This window comes from Nicotiana tabacum, chromosome 19 (assembly GCF_000715075.1).
Source record: "Nicotiana tabacum cultivar K326 chromosome 19, ASM71507v2, whole genome shotgun sequence".
Taxonomy (NCBI): domain Eukaryota; kingdom Viridiplantae; phylum Streptophyta; class Magnoliopsida; order Solanales; family Solanaceae; genus Nicotiana; species Nicotiana tabacum.
This window is the reverse complement of record NC_134098.1, coordinates 69,993,196-70,011,195: the sequence shown is the minus strand read 5'-3', so window position 1 is coordinate 70,011,195 and position 18,000 is coordinate 69,993,196. Positions and strand designations below refer to the sequence as shown.

The 18,000-nt window shown below is 35.4% G+C and overlaps 4 protein-coding genes across 7 annotated transcripts; 3 read left to right on the top strand and 1 right to left on the bottom strand.

Moving 5' to 3' along the window:
- Nucleotides 1–1,081: 1,081 nt before the first annotated feature.
- On the top strand, nucleotides 1,082–2,477 carry LOC107822932 (uncharacterized). The gene is made up of 4 exons (XM_075239150.1): nucleotides 1,082–1,176; nucleotides 1,272–1,722; nucleotides 1,804–2,043; nucleotides 2,127–2,477. Exons 1-4 carry the CDS (start codon nucleotides 1,082–1,084, stop codon nucleotides 2,475–2,477), a joined length of 1,137 nt encoding a protein of 378 aa, XP_075095251.1.
- A 2,999-nt stretch (nucleotides 2,478–5,476) lies between these two features.
- Nucleotides 5,477–7,933, top strand: LOC107822934 (uncharacterized). 2 transcript variants are annotated; one of them, XR_012702753.1, is made up of 3 exons: nucleotides 5,477–6,073; nucleotides 6,964–7,278; nucleotides 7,526–7,933. XR_012702753.1 is itself a non-coding variant. In XM_016649522.2 (3 exons), the coding sequence occupies exons 1-3, from the start codon at nucleotides 5,606–5,608 to the stop codon at nucleotides 7,730–7,732; spliced, it is 843 nt and encodes a 280-aa protein (XP_016505008.1). In that variant the 5' UTR covers nucleotides 5,481–5,605; the 3' UTR covers nucleotides 7,733–7,933. The 2 variants fall into 2 exon arrangements, 1 of the variants encoding a protein (XP_016505008.1); XM_016649522.2 differs by having other exon boundaries at nucleotides 5,481–6,073; nucleotides 6,964–7,131.
- A 1,639-nt stretch (nucleotides 7,934–9,572) lies between these two features.
- LOC107783373 (uncharacterized protein C24B11.05) lies at nucleotides 9,573–14,199 on the top strand. Of its 3 annotated transcripts, none has more exons than XM_075237929.1 (9): nucleotides 9,573–9,694; nucleotides 9,787–9,838; nucleotides 11,405–11,483; nucleotides 11,619–11,684; nucleotides 11,772–11,869; nucleotides 12,085–12,213; nucleotides 12,990–13,250; nucleotides 13,404–13,506; nucleotides 13,575–13,857. In XM_075237929.1, the coding sequence occupies exons 3-9, from the start codon at nucleotides 11,432–11,434 to the stop codon at nucleotides 13,607–13,609; spliced, it is 744 nt and encodes a 247-aa protein (XP_075094030.1). In that variant the 5' UTR covers nucleotides 9,573–9,694; nucleotides 9,787–9,838; nucleotides 11,405–11,431; the 3' UTR covers nucleotides 13,610–13,857. The 3 variants fall into 3 exon arrangements, with proteins under 3 accessions (XP_075094030.1, XP_075094028.1, XP_075094029.1); XM_075237927.1 differs by lacking the exon at nucleotides 13,575–13,857 and adding an exon at nucleotides 13,907–14,199 and having other exon boundaries at nucleotides 9,587–9,694; nucleotides 13,404–13,469; XM_075237928.1 differs by lacking the exons at nucleotides 9,573–9,694; nucleotides 9,787–9,838; nucleotides 13,575–13,857 and adding exons at nucleotides 10,136–10,160; nucleotides 13,907–14,199 and having other exon boundaries at nucleotides 13,404–13,469.
- A 1,475-nt stretch (nucleotides 14,200–15,674) lies between these two features.
- Nucleotides 15,675–17,089, bottom strand: LOC142173541 (uncharacterized). The gene is made up of 3 exons (XM_075239149.1): nucleotides 16,738–17,089; nucleotides 16,499–16,636; nucleotides 15,675–16,351 (listed from the first exon to the last, which is right to left on the bottom strand). The coding sequence occupies exons 1-3, from the start codon at nucleotides 17,087–17,089 to the stop codon at nucleotides 15,675–15,677; spliced, it is 1,167 nt and encodes a 388-aa protein (XP_075095250.1).
- Between the last annotated feature and the right edge of the window lie 911 nt (nucleotides 17,090–18,000).

The window sequence follows — 18,000 nt, the reverse complement described above, 5'->3', positions numbered from 1 at the left end:
TCATAAATGAACTCAAATCTTTTAATGATTCGGTCCATTACTTAAAAACCCGCCCAATTAAAATACCCGACCCGCTACCTTTTATTTTTTACCCTAGGCTAAATTACCCAATCTCATTTCTCTCTAAACAAAACGAGAAAAGGGCTGATGAAGTCAAAACCTAGTGTCGATTTTTTCACAAATCTCGTCGATTAGAGTGTAGATACTGAAGATCGTTGGCTTCTCTTGTAGGTTCTTCTTGTTTTCTTTAATCTCTTGTCGAATTTGAAGTGTAAAAAAATATTTACGGACATTTTTCTTATTTACTGATTTCAGTTCGAAGAAATGGCTTTTGAGCTCGTTACACTGAGGATGTTCCGTGGAGGTCAGTTACAACAATATCCTATCAACTACGAAGGTGGTATTATGACAGAGTACTTTGATATTGATAGATTTTCGTATTTTAAGTTTGTAGACTATGTGAAAGAAAATATGTATAATTGTGAAACATGTAACATTTATGTGAGACCACCTAATTCTAGCACTTTGGTAAAAATTTTAACTGATAGGGATATTATGGGTATTGTGCCTCTATTAAAAAATAGGAATATATTTGAAGTGTATGTGTCCCACTCTGTTGATGAAGCATTAGTGGTCCCTCCAGCTATTGAATATGTAAGCCATGTGTGTGGGGAATCTAGTGTGTCTTTTGATAAAGGGATAGATCAAAGTGTTGGGGGCAACGAAGGTGTAGGGTTTGAAGAACCACAAAATAGTATCCCTGCTACTGATAATGTGCCTGGTGGGGATGAGGGTGATCCTTCTAATCTTGATGATACTCCATTAGTTGAAACTGATGTAAAAAGTAGTGACCATAGTACATATTCAGAAATTGAAGAGCTATTTGAGGAAGGGGAAGAAGAATATGGTAGTGATGTTGATGAGGAGTATAGGAATTTAATAGAAGAGCGGAAAAATGTGCATAGAAGGAAGAGAAAAGAGAAATAGGTTCAAATCATACATGCCAAGTAAGGTAAAAAAGGTCCAGATGTAGGATATGATGAGTATGCAGCTATATCTTTAGAGGGTAAGATTGCTGGATATGAGCCATACTATTCCTCAGATAAAGCTGATAGTTTTGAAACAGATCCTGATGAAACTACTTATGATGAAGGTGAAGATGAAGTCCAATAGCCAGTAAGAGCAAGAAGAAAACAACAAAATAGGGTTATCTTTGATCCTAGTTGTAAGTTAATTATTTGGGAAACTGGACTTTCTTTTGAGAGTGTTAGACAGTTTAGAGAAGCACTTACTGAGTATACAGTTGATGAACATGTAGAGTTAGATAAGTATGTTAATGCACCAACAAGGGTGAGGGTAAAGTGGTGTGCTGGCTGTCCATGGCTCTTGTTTGCTAGTTATGATTCTAGGACAAACGATTTTATAGTGAAGAACTATAATCCACTTCACAAGTGCAATGGGACTATTAAGAACAAATTGTGCAACTCAAAGTACTTGGCAGAAAGATACAAGGACAGAATAATTTCTGAACCAAATATTAGAATCTTTAAGTTCCGGGAGTTAGTTCAAAAGGAGTTAGAAGTGTATATTGGAAGGACTGTTGCAAGGAAAACCAAGAATATTGCATTAACACAGATTATGGGAGACCATGTTAAGGAGTTTGGTAGAATTCTGGACTATAGAGATGAGCTGCTAAGGACTAATCCAGGCAGCACATATATTGTGAGACTTAGTAAAGAAACACATGAAGATGGAAGGAAAATGTTTGTAGCATTTTATATCTGATTTGATGCATTGAAGAAGGCCTTCCTTGATGGTTGTAGGAGGTATATTGGGTTTGATGGTTGTTTTTTGAAAGGTGTATGTAAAGGGCAATTACTTGTGGCTGTTTGTAAGGATGAGAATAATTACATGTTGCCATTAGCTTGGGCAGTAGTTGAAGTTGAAAACACATTTAATTGGAGATGGTTTGTGAACCTTTTAAAGAATGATCTTGAGCTTGGAGATGGGACAGAGTTGACTGTTATTACAGACATGCAGAATGTAACTTATATTATGTTAAATGTGTTGTTCAAATCTGTTAATTCTATTTATTCTTTTAACTATTTATATTTTATATGTTGTAGGTACTTGACAAAACAATCAGTGAGATCCTCCCACAGGCAGAACATAGGATGTGTGCCATGCACATCCTAGCAAACTGGTCAAAAAAATGGAGAGGCATTGAGAGAAGGAACTGTTTTTGGAGATGTGTTAGGTCAACTTATGAACAAGAGTTAAAAAACAATCTTGATCACATGGAGAAACTAGGAGATAAAATAGTTGAAGACCTGCAATACTATAACAAAGAGAGGTGGTGCAAGGTGTATTTCAAGTATTTCAGCAATCGTGATAGTGTTGACAACAATATGGCTAAAATTTTCAATTCTTGGATATTGGGACCAAGGCACAAGACAATCATCACAATTCTTGAATAGATTAGGGTGAAGATGATGATAAGAATAGCACAAATGAGGGATTTCTGTGATACTTGGATCAGTGACATTTCTCCAATGGCACTGAAGGTGTTACAGGAGAACACAACAAAATCAATGAAATGTGTGGTGCACTGGAATGGTCAATATGGTTATAAAGTGAAGGAAGGACACACCAGTAAGCATATAGTGAATCTGAACATGCTAACCTGCACTTGTAGAGCTTGGATGCTGAAGGGTATACCATGTGCTCATGCTGTAGCTGCTATCCATTTCAAGAAATTGGAGCCAGTTAACTACATTGCACATTGGTACCATAGGGAGACTTATATGAAAACCTACAGTCACTTCCTTCAGCCTGTACAAAATATGGAGATGTGGCCACAATTACAAAACCCTTCAGTTATACCACCAGAAGTAAGTAAGAGTAATGCCTGGCAGGCTTAAGAAAGTGAGAAGGAAGGAACCAACTGAAAACAAAACAGGAAAGCTTTCCAAAAGAGGTACCCAGATGACCTGCAACAACTATCATGCTAAATGCCATAACAAGAAAGGTTGTCACAAGGCTACACAAGGTACTACAAGATCAACTGGTGGTGCAAAGTCATCAAGTGTTGGTTCTTCATCAACACCTTCAGTTCAAAGTATACCAAAACAGGAACAGGAACAGGAATAGGAAGACTAAGAGGTTCAACAAAACAGGTAATTATTCTGAAGTTACTTCTATAGACTGCATATTTGTAGGTCTATTTTATGTTTAACCTCTTAATAATTTATACTTTTTATAGGATATTGCTACTGGTATAGGAAGAGAGACACCCTATAAAAGGCCAAGAATGGTTGGTATGGGAATTCTACAAACAGAAAGTGGAGCTTCCATCTATAATGTAAGCATATAATGTCAACTGTGACTATGAACTCATTTTGATCAAACTTAGATGTAAACTAACTAAGTTTGTTTCTGTGAATATAGCCTAGAATGTCAGTTGTGCCTAGGAACTCCGCAGTAGTGACTGGAGATATTGGACACAAACCAAGAACAGGGGTGAAATGAAAAGGTAAAGAAGTTATCACCTCAAGAAATCTTCAATATATTCAAGCTAAGAAAAGAATAGAGACAAGGTCAAAGGCATCTGAAAGAGTTCGTTTGAGCCAAACAAGTTCATCAGCACCACAATCAACTGCCAGTAGATATTAGAACTTTAGTGTTTTTGTTTGCCTTTTGGCAGTTGGTATATGTAAAGACAAATGAATTTCTATTTTGGTATATAACTATATTCATCAATGACTGAAAGTTTTTAAGTCTATGGTATTATGTGCAGCAATGACTGTTGATTTGTAGGTCTATTACTGTAAATGATAAGCAGCAATGACTGCAATTTTATTAAGTCAGTTTCTGTGTTCTTCTGTTTAAGTCTGTTTTTCTGCAATATGCAATAGTTACTGCAGATTTGTAGGTTTGTTTACTGGAAATGATATGCAGTAATGACTACAATTTTGTTAAGTCAGTTTTTCAGTTTTTCTATTTAAGTCTGTTGCAAAGTTGTTAATATGTTTTCTGCATAAATATGCTGCTAATATACAACAATGACTGCAAAGTTGTTGATCTATTTTTCTGTATAATTATGCTGCTAATATGCAGCAGTGACTGCAGATTTCTAAGTCAATATAAAGCCTACATTTGTAATAGAGATATTGCCAATTTTCACAACACAAACATATCAACAAGGTGCATTATATTACAACAAAAGTTACACCAAATTTTTACAAAATATGCTGGAATTTTGTTAAGCAACACTAAAGATACTACTGCTACAACTAACCTAAGGCAACTTCATTGAATGATTCTTCATATATACTAGATGAAACCAATAACTTATAGCTATAACACATCCACACAATATAAAAAATTAAAGTACTTTCTCCCTAATCTTGGACTTAACCAAACTGATCCTCCACTTCTTCTCCCTTCCTTTCATCTTCTCTCTCTCTCTCCAACTTCTCTAATTGCATCTCTATCTTCCTTTCCACTTGTTTTTTTTTCTAGGCTTCTCAACACTTTCATACACTTCCAATGCACTTTCAAGTTCACCAATTTTCTCCACCAATTTAGGAATAACAAATTTCGATCTTGGATCAATTTCTGCATCTCTCCAACGCCAAAAATCAAAAGATCTTGGACCCTACAATGATGAAACGCAAAGAATTAAGTAAAGGTCAATCAGTGAAATCTTCAACTAATTTACAAAAATTAAACTTACCCCATAGTATGGACACACCCAATATCTTCTACCGGGGTTTCGAGGGGTCCAAGCAGTCATTATCGGCAACACATAACCATGGTTGCAGCGCACTTCTTCATTCAATCTTGATCATCATCTTCCATGCAAAGCCTAGCCAAGTTAGTTGACCGCATTGTCGACTAAGCCCTAAAATAAGATGAACCCCTCAAATAAGAAGAAATTCGAAACACTCAATAAGCCCTAAAATTAGATGAACTAAAAGATTATAGAGAAGAATAAGGCTTTGATTCAGATAAAAGGATTCGAAATTGTAGGTCTTGGCCAGAATTTATAAGTAATTGAAGGAGAGGAGATTTAGGGTTATTGAAGAAGAGAAGAAGAATTGGATCGGATAATTGAAGATTTTACCGTTGGGTATCCTTATTAAGTAAAGAGTCTCTTTTACCTTTGGGTCTCTTTATTTTATAATGATTTTTCTTTTCTTTTTTTAATTAATTTTATCCATTAATTTTAGTGTAAAACGCGCTCACAAATCAAATGTTTCCACGCGCTGGGTCTGGGGTCATGGAGAGTGAAACAAAATTCACTTACAATGTGTTTAGGGGTAAAAAAATATCCATTTAGTTAAAAAGTGTTCAAACCTATTTTTTAGACAAGTTTAACGAGGTCTTTTATGTATTTTGCCCTAAACTTATTTTAGTAAATTGTGGCAGTTGATGAATATTTTGGTTAAAGGGCACCATTTTGAGACACGTTGGCCTTTTCTTTTTTGGTTGAAGATAAATTCATGCTTCATTTTGCTAAGCAAAATAGAGTATTCACAAAATGAAGATGAAATAGGAAAAGATTGATAGAACAGAATGATGACAACCGGCCAATACAAACAAAATGCAAGTCCAGTTGTGGTGGCATAGTCATACCTCTTCTTCACTGCCCCTATCTTCAATTTTGTACCGTGAAGAAGCCATAGCAGCTGGTGCTACGTGGCACCTCCACAACAACACTGCCTTACCCGCCGCCGCCCTCAGCCTCAGGTTTAACCGAAACCCTAACCAAAAGTCTCGAAGATTCCGTCTTGCTACTTTCACGTCAAACGCTACATTTGACGATGGCGATACTCGGAATGATAATGTCAATGATAAGGGAGACCAAGGCGACGACGATGACGGCGTTGAGATTGAGATTGAAAAATTGGGGAAACGTCGTCGGAGAATTCGATCTAAGATAGCCGTGAACGCCAGCTTGCAAAACGTGTGGGAAGTCCTCACTGATTATGAAAGGTTAGCTGATTTCATTCCCGGTCTTGCCGTCAGCCAGTTGCTTCAAAAGGAACCTAATTTCGCCCGGCTTCTTCAGGTCTTTGCCTTTTAATTCTTGCTAACCTTTTATTTATTGATATAGAAACTACTCCAATTAGAGATGTACTAGTTTCTAGAATTATTCAAACTATTGACTTATAAGAAAAATAACAACAGCTGCTGCTGCTACCATTACTATTGAGCTTGCAAATCGCCATACATTAAGTCTGTTTTAGACAAGAGTTTAAGTTCTCCGTACTAATGGTACAAAATAATTTACTCAATCAGGTCGCTTAAAAAGTAACCTCCTAGAGGCTAGAATAAATGTTAAGTAACCTACTACAGTTAAATTACGCTAATGATATAAAAAATTCATTACAATGTTGGTGTATATAGCTTAAATCCTTTAGACAATTGTGTATGTTGCTTTGCAATCCTTACTGCCTGATGAAAATCTAAGCAACTTGACTTTTTACCACCGATATGTCAAAAGTCAAATTGTACAAAGGTGCTCTTTTCTTGGCAAGATCAAGACATGAAAAACTCCGAAACAACTTAACATCTCATCACTATCATCGGGCTAAGTTATGAATCACACTGCTCGATTCCAATCGGTCACACACACATGCGCACACACACATATATGAAACTCATTACTCAAACAGAGAGAAAGAAAGCTCTTTACATTCAATTGAATGTGAACCAAATGTTTCTTCTTTTGACAAATAGCAGCATGCTGCTCCTTATGGGAATTTATTGACTTTGCCACTCACTGAGGTTTAATTATGAGTTGTGCACATTTTAACAATGGTCTATCTGATATTTTGGATCTATTAATTTACAGTCAAAAGACAACATGCCTATATTTTCTCTGGTTTGTGAATTTCCATGACATATCAGTAATATGTCATTAGTATGATATTAATGACATTGTATAATATTGAACAGATTGGGGAGCAAGACTTAGCATTTGGACTCAAATTTAATGCTAAAGGTATTGTTGATTGTTATGAGAAAGATCTTGAAGATCTCCCCATTGGTCAGAGGCGTGATATTGAGTTTAAGATGATGGAGGGTGACTTCTATCTTTTTGAAGGGAAATGGTCTATCGAACAGGTGGTGGATTCTTCCTTCCCTTTTTCTATTCCTTCCTCTGCCATTCAGTTGTTATTAGGAACTCAGTTGGAAACGTGCAACGCGAGGTTATAGAAATTGAAACAACACTCGAAGATCCCATATGTTTTTTTCTAGAATGTCTTCAAGGTATGCATGATAAATTAGTGATAAAAGTCATACTGATAATTTTACTAACCTCTACAAAGATCAGAAAAAGTAAAGCTTGAAAAATCAACTCTTTGAATCTATGAGTTAAAGTTCATTTGCAATAATTCTACAACTATGAGCTGATTCTCCTTTTGAAATGTAGTCATGAGTTTTCATTGCATCTTACAATTGTTTTTCCAGTTTTCTTGAGAACCCTTACATTTCTTTGTATTGTGGAAACATGCAGTGCAACACAGGTAGTGTTAACAAGCATGATTCTTCTGTGGGCCAACCATTTCATACAACTCTCTTCTACATTGTTGATGTCGAACCTAAGCTTTGGTTGCCTGTGCGAGTTATTGAAGGCAGACTCTGTAAGGAGATAAAAACCAACCTGCAGTCTGTTAGGGAAGAGGCACAAAAAGTATATCTTACTTCATCATCATCTTATTAACTGTTAACTAATTACTACCATTTATTGTTGAAGAAATGTATATATTACCATCCACATAATACAATTTTTACCAAAGCAACGTCTGTTTTGGTTGCACTCATTTTGATTATGTGGATTAACTGCTATAGGTTCATAGTAGTTCAATTAATTGGGTCAATATGAGTATAAGATCTAAAAATAAAGACTTTGTTGCCAGGAAAATTTCTCAGTCTGGCCTGTTTACATTTCTCCCTTCCCCTCTTGTCATTTTGCCTGGTCTCCTAGTTATTGTCATAAATTCTTAGGAATTTCCATCCTACTGATTGCATTCTAATGTATCTAGTGAGCGAGCAATTTCTGCTGTACAGTGGTGTTCTTGCTACCTTAAAATTCTGATCTCTTTTTGGTATGTGAAAAACTGTTATCTTGCCTTGATTTCCATTATTCACCTTAGATTTTTCGCTGAAAGTAATCTCTCAAATGCTAGTACCATATCACGTATCATTTTCTTTTTGCTCCACATCCCGTGGGAAGTGTTTTCTCTCCCATATTATTGAAACTATTGAAAGAACATGTTGCATTGAGACTCAAACTTTGCAAGTATTAGATGAGCAGATGTATTATGATTCAATACATGTTGTAGGGGAATATTAATAGCTCAATTGGGCTACATTAGCTTTCCCCTGGGAGTTCGATTTTCCTACCTTGTAATCCTCCCCTATTTTCCCTACCCCTACCCCTATGTATAATTAATTAAAAAAATACATGTGGTAGAAATGTTGTTTGGGGTGTTGGGGGGGGGGGGGGGGGTTATTTCTTTAATTCCAAAGTTTGCTCATTCATTAGTTGCATTTAGAACATTCTCCTTGTGAATCTCAATCTGGAAGGGATGGGCATCGTAATTGCCGAAAATGTGAAAGGTGCAATTTCTCAATGGAATAGTCCACACTCCACACATTGGCAAGATAATTTCTAAATTTCTTGTAGCCAGTGTTTACGTCGACCCAATATACATTTATCATATAAACATGGTTAAGTGATATATTTTCACATATTTTTTAATTGCTATGGTTTAATTTCTTGGTTTGGTTTAAATAACGGGCGTCTCTAATTATTTACCATAGCATAGTGCCCTACTATTTGCTGACTTTAATAACGCAATATACGTTTGGAAGGGAATATGAGCATTTAATTTATTCCATGTGCTCAGGACTGCCGTTATATATTCACCCTCGCCGAGAATAAGGAATATGTACTTGTGATCTGCAAAATGATATATCCATCAATTATTCTTCAGCACGCGTTTGGTCAAAAGTATATACTAATTTAATGCTAAAGTACAGCGTTAGGACCGACGGAGAAATACCCTCTTACCTGCTAAGGGGTCGTGACGATGATTGTGATATATATATATATATATATATATATATATATATATATATATATATATATATATATATATATATTCTTAACGGGTTAACGGATTATCCGTTAAGAAAATTGAACGATTTACTTCTTTAAGCGGGGATAGTCAAACCAGTAGGTTAATACCGGATGATTTAAAAAAAAAGAACCTCCCAACTCCTAATTTCCAAACAAAACCAACTTTTTTAGCTTAGCTATTAGCTTAGAGTAAAGAGAATAAAATTAGCTGCCGATACTAATTTTACAAGCATAATACCATACACAAGGAGAAGACGAATAACGAAGCAACAGTGCAAGAAATTCGGTATAAAACAGGATCATGGCAGAGCACAAATGCTCTCCGAGTCCCTTTCAAATATTCTATATAAATTAAAACTCATTCATGTATACGATTCTTTCAATATTGCTCTCTTCTTTATTTACGTATGACAAATTGGCAATTAGTGCCCCCTTAGTGGTCTCTTTGTAGGAGTGGGGAAAAAAGGGCTCAAAAGAAGTTCGAGTGGCACAACAGTGGTCGTTTACCTAATATTCCAATTCCTATTCCTACATACAAAGGTTAGGTACCCAGGGCCATCTTCACAAAGTAGAGGTTCTATAAATTAGCTTCAATTCATATTCTTGAATCACACGTTATTTGTATCCTGTAGGTGCTGGAAGCTGTCGAGCTTGCTTCTTTCCTTCAAGATTTTCATCTGCCAGGTAATTAAATTAAAGCACAGTACTGCTTGAGTTTTAGCTAGCTTTTTCTGTGGCAAACACTCCTCCCTTTCATTTGATTGAGTACGGACTTTTGAAAAAATATACTACTACTTTTGTAACTTTTAAGACATTTATGACTATAAAAGCTAGCATAAAGTTTAAAGTTGACATATTTTAAGATATAGAAAGGTGACATTTCTTGAAATCGTTGCAATAGGCCACCAAAACCGTTGCAATAGGCTATAATATGTTTCAGAAGACAATGTAAGCCGTTGCAATAGGTCATGCAAACCGTAAGGGTGAAGCTACAACTGGACAAAAGGTAGTTAGTTGAACACTCTTCCTTGGAAAACATAACTATACTATATATATATATATATATATATATATATATATATATATATATATATATATATATATATAAAATCTTGACTCTCCTTGAACAGACTAAAAAGAAAAGGATAACATATAAATTAAGGCAGCATGGCTTAGTCACGTCACTGTTCCAGATTAAAAAGGAAAGAATATGATATAAATTAAGGCCGCTATGTCCTATCTTCGCTGGAACTCCAAATGTTTTATCCGGTACTCCTATGTGTGCGTTGAGAGTTATTTAAGCCTGCTGGTTAATATGCCTTTGGTCGTCTCTGATTCTTAGTCCCTTAACTTAATTTCCAGCATAGCAACAATTAACATGAGATGTTTACTGCTCGTTTACATGGACTTTAATTTAGTAATGGAGTTTGCTTTTACCTGATTTGCTACCAGTGTATTATACTTATGGCAAGAGTGTAGGGTAATATATTTTGATCTCTCCACTTTGTATAGTTGTATTATCGAACATATTTTGTTTCTCTTTTTTTCCTTAATTTTGCTTGAAGAATCTATAGAAAATATTCACTTGGTTTATAAAATTTTTTAAAAAGGTGAACCTATAAAAAATTGTTTAAAAATTTATGCACACATAGTAGGTTCTACGATTTCTTAGGAGTATTTAATTAGTTATTTTAAGAGGACTAGATGTATAGTTATGGTGGAAACTAAAATTTCAGTCACCCAGCATTATGGTGAGATCGATAGAATCCCTCCATGTTTAATTAGAGATTTTGAGTTGCTAGGGAGCACTTTTCCCTTTAATGGACCTTAAGCAACAAGAATCCGAATTAATCGAGACCCAAAAAAGAATACCGAGAAACCAAAAAAAAAAACTAAACTATTATCCTTTGTTCTTTTTTAGCTCAGCAAGTATATTTTCCGGTAATGATTCTAGTGAAGGTTTTCTTTGACATTCCTTAGTGATAGAAACTGCTTCCTCAAACTCTTGTTTTTTACCTACGTACCATCACTTTCTGGATTCACAATAATGCATTGCCAAATAGGAGTAATATGTTATTATTCTCTGTGTTTCTTTTAACTAATGTTTCTTTATCAAATTACCTGTGAAAGCCTATTCCAACTAGGAAAAGGTTTCAACCAAAGTGTAAGTTTGTTTCTTAATTAAGAGACTTCTACGATTTCAGTTAATCCAATATGTGAGCACACTGACATTTGAAAATATTTTTGCAGGTAACAGCGAGCTAGCTACTATTGAAAATGGAATCCATTACAAGGTCCAACAGTCTTAAGTACGAATGCCTGCTGTTTGGTATGCCATGACTACTGTAACTCGACTAATTAGTAGACTGTCAAACACCTGTAGATTTCATTTATTCATTTATTATACAAAATACATTATCGCTAAAGATTTTTTTCTTCTTTAAAATGTATATATTTTCCCCAGATATGGATGACACTTTGTATCCGCTGAGCTCAGGTCTCAACTTAGCTTGTCGCAAAAATATAGAAGGTATAGTTTACTTTGTCATGTGCAAATAAGTCAATAAAACCAGTATATGTAGTAATTGTTGGCTAATACATTAACATTTCATTCTAGAGTTTATGTTGCATTTCCTGGATATTGAAGAAACCGAAGTGCCAAAGATGTGCTTGGAACTATATAGGGAGTACGGGACAACAATGGCAGGCTTAAAGGTTAGTTATATACTATGTATATATTACTCTCTCTGTCCTATTTTATATGAAACTATTAATATTTAGGAAGTAAAATGATTAAATTTTTCCGATGACTGCAATTTTTTAAACACTTTTAAGTATTTTGAATTATTAACCATCTAACTTATGATTCTTTTCACCTAGTTATAATCAAATATGTACTAACTTCCAAACATACCACATGGTATTTACAGGAGCTAGGATACGAATTTGACAACGATAAATTTCATGGTTTTGTGCATGGAAGATTGCCGTACGATGAAGTGCTAAAACCTGATCCACTTCTGAGGAACCTCCTCCTTTCCATGCCACAGCGCAAAATAGTAAGTAATTAATCCTTCGCAATAATTCTATCCCCTGATCAACCAACAGTTTTGATGCTTTAATTTACCTACTACCTATTAACGACGGAGCTTGAACACCATTTGCCAGAAACTGTATACTCTTGTATACTCCTCCGTTCAACAAGAGTGGGTTGCTCTAGTGGTAAGCACCCTCCACTTCCAACCAAGAGGTTGTGAGTTAGAGTCACCCCAAGAGTAAGGTGGGGAGTTCTTGGAGGGAAGAAGCCGAGTTTCTATCGGAAACAGCCTCTCTACCCCAGGGTAGGGGTAAGGTCTGTGTACACACTAACCTCCCCAGACCCCACTAGTGGGATTATACTGGGTTGTTGTTGTTGTATACTCCTCCGTTCTAAAAAGATAGGCACTGTTTTCTCTTATTGCTCCATTTCAACAAGATTGACACATTTATATATTTTTCCTTAACGAGAAGCATTTATAGTCACATAAATGTTATGACTCGTTTAAGATCACAAGTTTCAATTTTTTTATAGTCACACAAATGGTATGACATATTTAATATCATAAGTTTCAAAAATCTTGCTCTCTTTATTAAATTTTGTATCAAGTCAAACTAGGACAAACAAATCGAAACGAAGGAAATACTATGTTTATAGGTCACACATATTACTACCTTTTTATTTATACATTATATTAAATCTTGAATATTTTTGATGAAATTCTTGAGTTTGTGTACTACTAGCTATACTAGGATCTATATTTATAAAGGTGATTGTAAATTGATTTGGTGGATACAGATTTTCACAAACGGGGATAAAGCGCATGCTATTCGAGTCCTCAGTAAGATGGGGTTGGCAGATTGTTTTGAAGGTATTATATGCTTCGAAACTCTGAATCCTCCTCAAGAAGATACTGATCATAATTATGAGGATGAAGATCCAATGACAACACCAGAAAAAAGCCAGGGTGAAGTTGTTAAACCTCGTATTTTATGTAAGCCTTCGCTGGAAGCAATGGAGGCTGCTATTAGGATTGCAAATGTTGATCCAATGAAAACTGTAATCTACTCATCTCTCTAGTTATAACTTAACTATATTGTGTATATAGGTCAATATATACGGTACATCCTTAACTAGCGAAATTTCTGACTTCGTCACAGATGTATGATTGCGATTGAACGTAAACTTAAATTTCTTCTTTCCTCCTTTTAGATTTTTTTCGATGACAGCGCTCGGAACATAGCAAGTGGCAAACAAGCTGGACTGCATACCGTTATTGTAAGCTCCCACTTCCTTTTTATTTCCGTTGATCATTGTGTTTTTCCATTGAATATTAAGTAAGGCGCAAAATGACGTATTATTTTACAACTAAGCTTGTTGTAGGTATAAAAGCTAGCAATATGCCATTAAGAATATAATGAGTAGTTTAAAGTTGAATTATTTTTAAATATAGAATTGTATGCTATTTTTTTCATTCGAAAATGGAATAAGAGAATTCAGAAATAACTAATTTCAAAACAAAAAACAATCATGGGCCAATTGAACCTATATATGTTAGCGGGATAGCTCAGGTGAGCTTCCTGCCTTCCACAATTAAGGTGGAGAGTTCAAACCCCGTTAGATATAGAATCCCCTACTTTCAGATGTAATAACAAAAAATTAAATTAAAAATATTCCATCTATTTCTTAGCATGATTACAATTATTTTGGTGCAGGTGGGAACCTCAACTTTAGTGCCAGGAGCAGATCACGCATTGAGGAGCATACACAACATAAAAGAAGCCATTCCTCATATATGGGAAGAAGATGGAGAATATCCAGATCAGGTTCAAGTTATCCAATCCAATGCCGCAGAATTAACTGTTGTACAAGCATAACGTACTCCATGTATGAATTTCTAGAAAGATATATTTGCGTGAAATTAAATAAGCCATTATATATCCAGTGTGATATATAGAACTGTATAAACAGTTACTCTAATCTACAACGAGTTTGAGTTTCTTACAAACATTATTTGCAGCTCTTTTTAGTGAGTATTTCAATACGATGTGAAACAATCAAATTACAAATTAACGTATAAAGGATCATAATCCTTAGGCTAAGAGAAAAGTAAAATCGTTGGCCGTTGCACATGAATAACTTTCGAGTTTAACTCCCCCAACATTTTAACTATAAAATATACAACTTTCCACCTTTTGAATGGAGACGATAATAACCTGGAATAACATTTTTTGACGAACTTTAGACTTTTAATACAAAGAAAAATTATTGTCGTCTTTTTTTTTTCTTCACAAAACAATTGGTTTTGAAACATAACACACACGAGCTTATTTAGTAACTTTTCTTTTTCTATATTTCCTTTATTCCCTACATTTTAGTCTCCTGTATCGACTTCGACGTCACATTTAACCACTCAATTTGCTGATGGTCATTGAACTATCTTTTAATTTTACTAAAGTCATTTAACTATTTTTTATCACTTAAAAAACTAAACTTTATCATTGTCACTTAAAAGCCATTTTGCCTCAAACCCCTACCATAAATATGACATGGCATTAAATTTTATGATAAAAATCCAAAACAAATGCCACATAAGCTAATATGGGTCATACCCATTTTAGATCCATTTATCCTTTAATGTGATTTGACCCATAATCCAAATGAGTTTCGCTAAAAAAAATATATTAAGTTTCATATTAGTTTAAAATGATTATCTTATACTACAAAGTTTTGCCTTTTCTGTTACATAATGCACATTCATAATTATTCTATACTAAAATAATCTATACTAGAAAATTCTTATTTTGTTTGTATGCCCCATCCGAGTCATTTTATAACTCTACTGAAGCTAAAATACTATTGTATATTTTATACAGGTGATCTCGACAAAATACTATCTTGACAAGTCTGGTGAATAAGAAATAGTCATGTTTGCTTTGTTGAAAACCGGTTGTTAAAAGAGCTTGTGTGAGTTTGAGATTTCACTGTCTAGATGCTTGTTTCAACTCATAGAGGGATTTGAGTAGTCTACATACTTTGGAATCCCCCTGGATACCAAATCCTTGAGGTAAGGTCATGTAGACCTCTTCATCAAGATCTCCATTGAGGAAGGCATTGTGCATATCTATTTGGATGATGGGACAATATTTTAGTGCAGCAGTAGCCACAACAACCCTGACAGTAGAGTACTTGGCCACAGGAGAAAAAGTATCATTGAAGTCTAGTCCTTCCTGCTGAGTGTACCTTTTGCCAACTATAGTCAGGCTTTAAATCTTTCCACAAAGCCATCTGCATTGTATTTAATCTTATATATTCATTTACATCTAATGGGAACTTTACCAGTAGGTAAATCTATCACTTCCCAAATATGATTGTCCTCTAGAGCTTTAATCTCAAGTTTCATTACTTGGACCCATGTATCATCTTTGGTGGCTTGAGAAAAGGTAGAAGGTCAGAACCAGTAGAGAAGGATGCAAGAATAGACTAAAAATGTGGAGGTAGATGAGCATAGGATACAAAATACTGAATAAGATAGTTGGTGCAATTGGAAGTTGAAGGCAGAGGTAAATGGACATAATCTGTCAACCAAACATAAGGTTTGGTAGTCTTTCCTGATCTTCTAAGTGGAGATGGACTAGAATGATTGATGTTGACACGAACAGATGTTGAAGAAATAGCAGGATCAGTAGGATTTTGAGGAATGTTCACAGATGGATCAGCAAAGTAGTCAAAAGAGGAGGATTCATGAGAGATTTCAGAAGGACTAGTAGGTGGGGAAGTAGGTTGAGTTGAGGGGCTAGATGACACAGTGGATAGAAAATATGTGGATGGTGAGGAAGTCAAGTATGGAGCTATAAGGAATTGACGTTTAGGATACTTGAAGGGAAAGACATGTTCTTTAAAAACAACATCCCTGCTGACAAAGAACTTGCTAGAATCAATGTCATACAATCTATAGCCTTTTTGTGTAGATGAATACCCTATAACAATTGTAAGAGTAGATTTAGGGGTAAACTTATCACTAAAGTTAGGCTTTGTGGCATAACAAAGGCAACCAAGAGTTCTCATATGGTCAAGTTTGGGAGGCTGACCATGAAATATTTCATAAGGTGATTTTCCCTTTAAGGTTAGACTGGGTAGTTGATTAATGATGTATGTATCTGTAAAAATGCAATCACCTTAGAACTTTAATGGTATATGAGTTTGAAACCTTAATATTCTTCCTATTTCAAGAATGTGGCTGCATTTTCTTTTCACCACCCCATTTTGCTGTAGGGTGTGAACACAACTACTTTGGTAAACAATACCTTTGGCTAATGGACACATAGGACAGACATTATTTGGCGACTTAGACATATGACTCTTTATTGCAGAAATTTTTTGTAGATCAGAAATGGGAGCATGGCCAAGTCTCTGGTGCCATAAATCATCAGGAAGACATTGAACTGAAGAAGACATACACTTGGAAGAGAAAAAAAGATCCACCCGAGTACAAGATACACATGTGTGAATGGATTGAGTATACACAAGCCATCCCTGAGTCTACCAATCCCCTTCACCATGCCACTGAAGAGGTCTTGAAACAGGCAAAAATCAGGATAGAAATTAACTGAGCATTGCAATTTCCTTGTGTATTTAGAAATAGAGAGAAGAATATACTTAAAACCAGGCACATAAAGCACATTGTGCAGAGTTTGTGTGGGGAGTATAGAACAAGATCCAGTGTGAGTGATTTTAGTGTTGTTTCCATTAAGCAACTGAACACGATTAGGTTTATTATCTGGCACAACCATGGGATTTAACAAGAAGTTCAAAGATGAGGCCATGTGATTAGAGGCTCCAGAGTCTACAATCCAGACACCTTGAGTGGTGTTAGATATACCTGGCATGTTTGCCATTTAAGTTGGTTCATTCTCTTTGCTAAATAATTTGAGAATCTGTTGGTATTGCTCTGAAGTAAATACTGCAACTGTTGGAGCTATTGTATTGCTCAGGTTGTCAAGATGCATCTCCCTTTTGTCATTCATATTCACATTGTGGGCTGCATGTGAATGGTTCTCAAATCTTCTTCTGTTGTCAAACTTAGAACTGGAGGGGTCACAATACAAATTAGTATTTCTCATAGGCCTCATGTAAGATGCATTAGCTGTAACTAGAGCACTGTTGGCACCTTCCATAGGTCCACTCCCCTGAATTCCACTTTGTGACATTGAAGTCCCAGTCATCCTTTGGCTCTCTTCCTGTATAATCATAGAATAGGCTTGATCAAGTGTGGGAGTTGGATTCATCATTGAAATTTGACTCCTTTGAGGCGCGTATGTGTCATTTAATCCCATTAGAAACTTCATCAGCTTCTGTTGGCGCAGGAAGTCAACAAAAACAGCCTAGACCTCACAAAGTCACAACCAGGAAATGGTTGATTGACTCGAATTCAGCCCACAAATCATTCAACTCCGAGTAATATATATATCGATACACTAGAAATTTCCTGTGTTAGGCAACTAGTTTTTTTGTTCATACGATAGACTTTTGTTGCATTTACCTTGTTAAAATGCTCCTTGAAGGCTTCCCACACTTTTTGTGCATTAGAGGAATAAACAATTTCTTTCCTCAATTCCTGTGCTATAGAGCTCATTATCCATGATTAAACAATGGCGTTGCACCTTTCCCATTGATGCAGTCGAAAGTTATCAGCTGCATAGGTTTTCCTAACACACAATCTGTCGATGAAACGAATTATTTTCCTTACCAGAAGTGACATCTTCATCGATCTACTCCACTCCGAATAATTTTCTATTCCAATCAACAA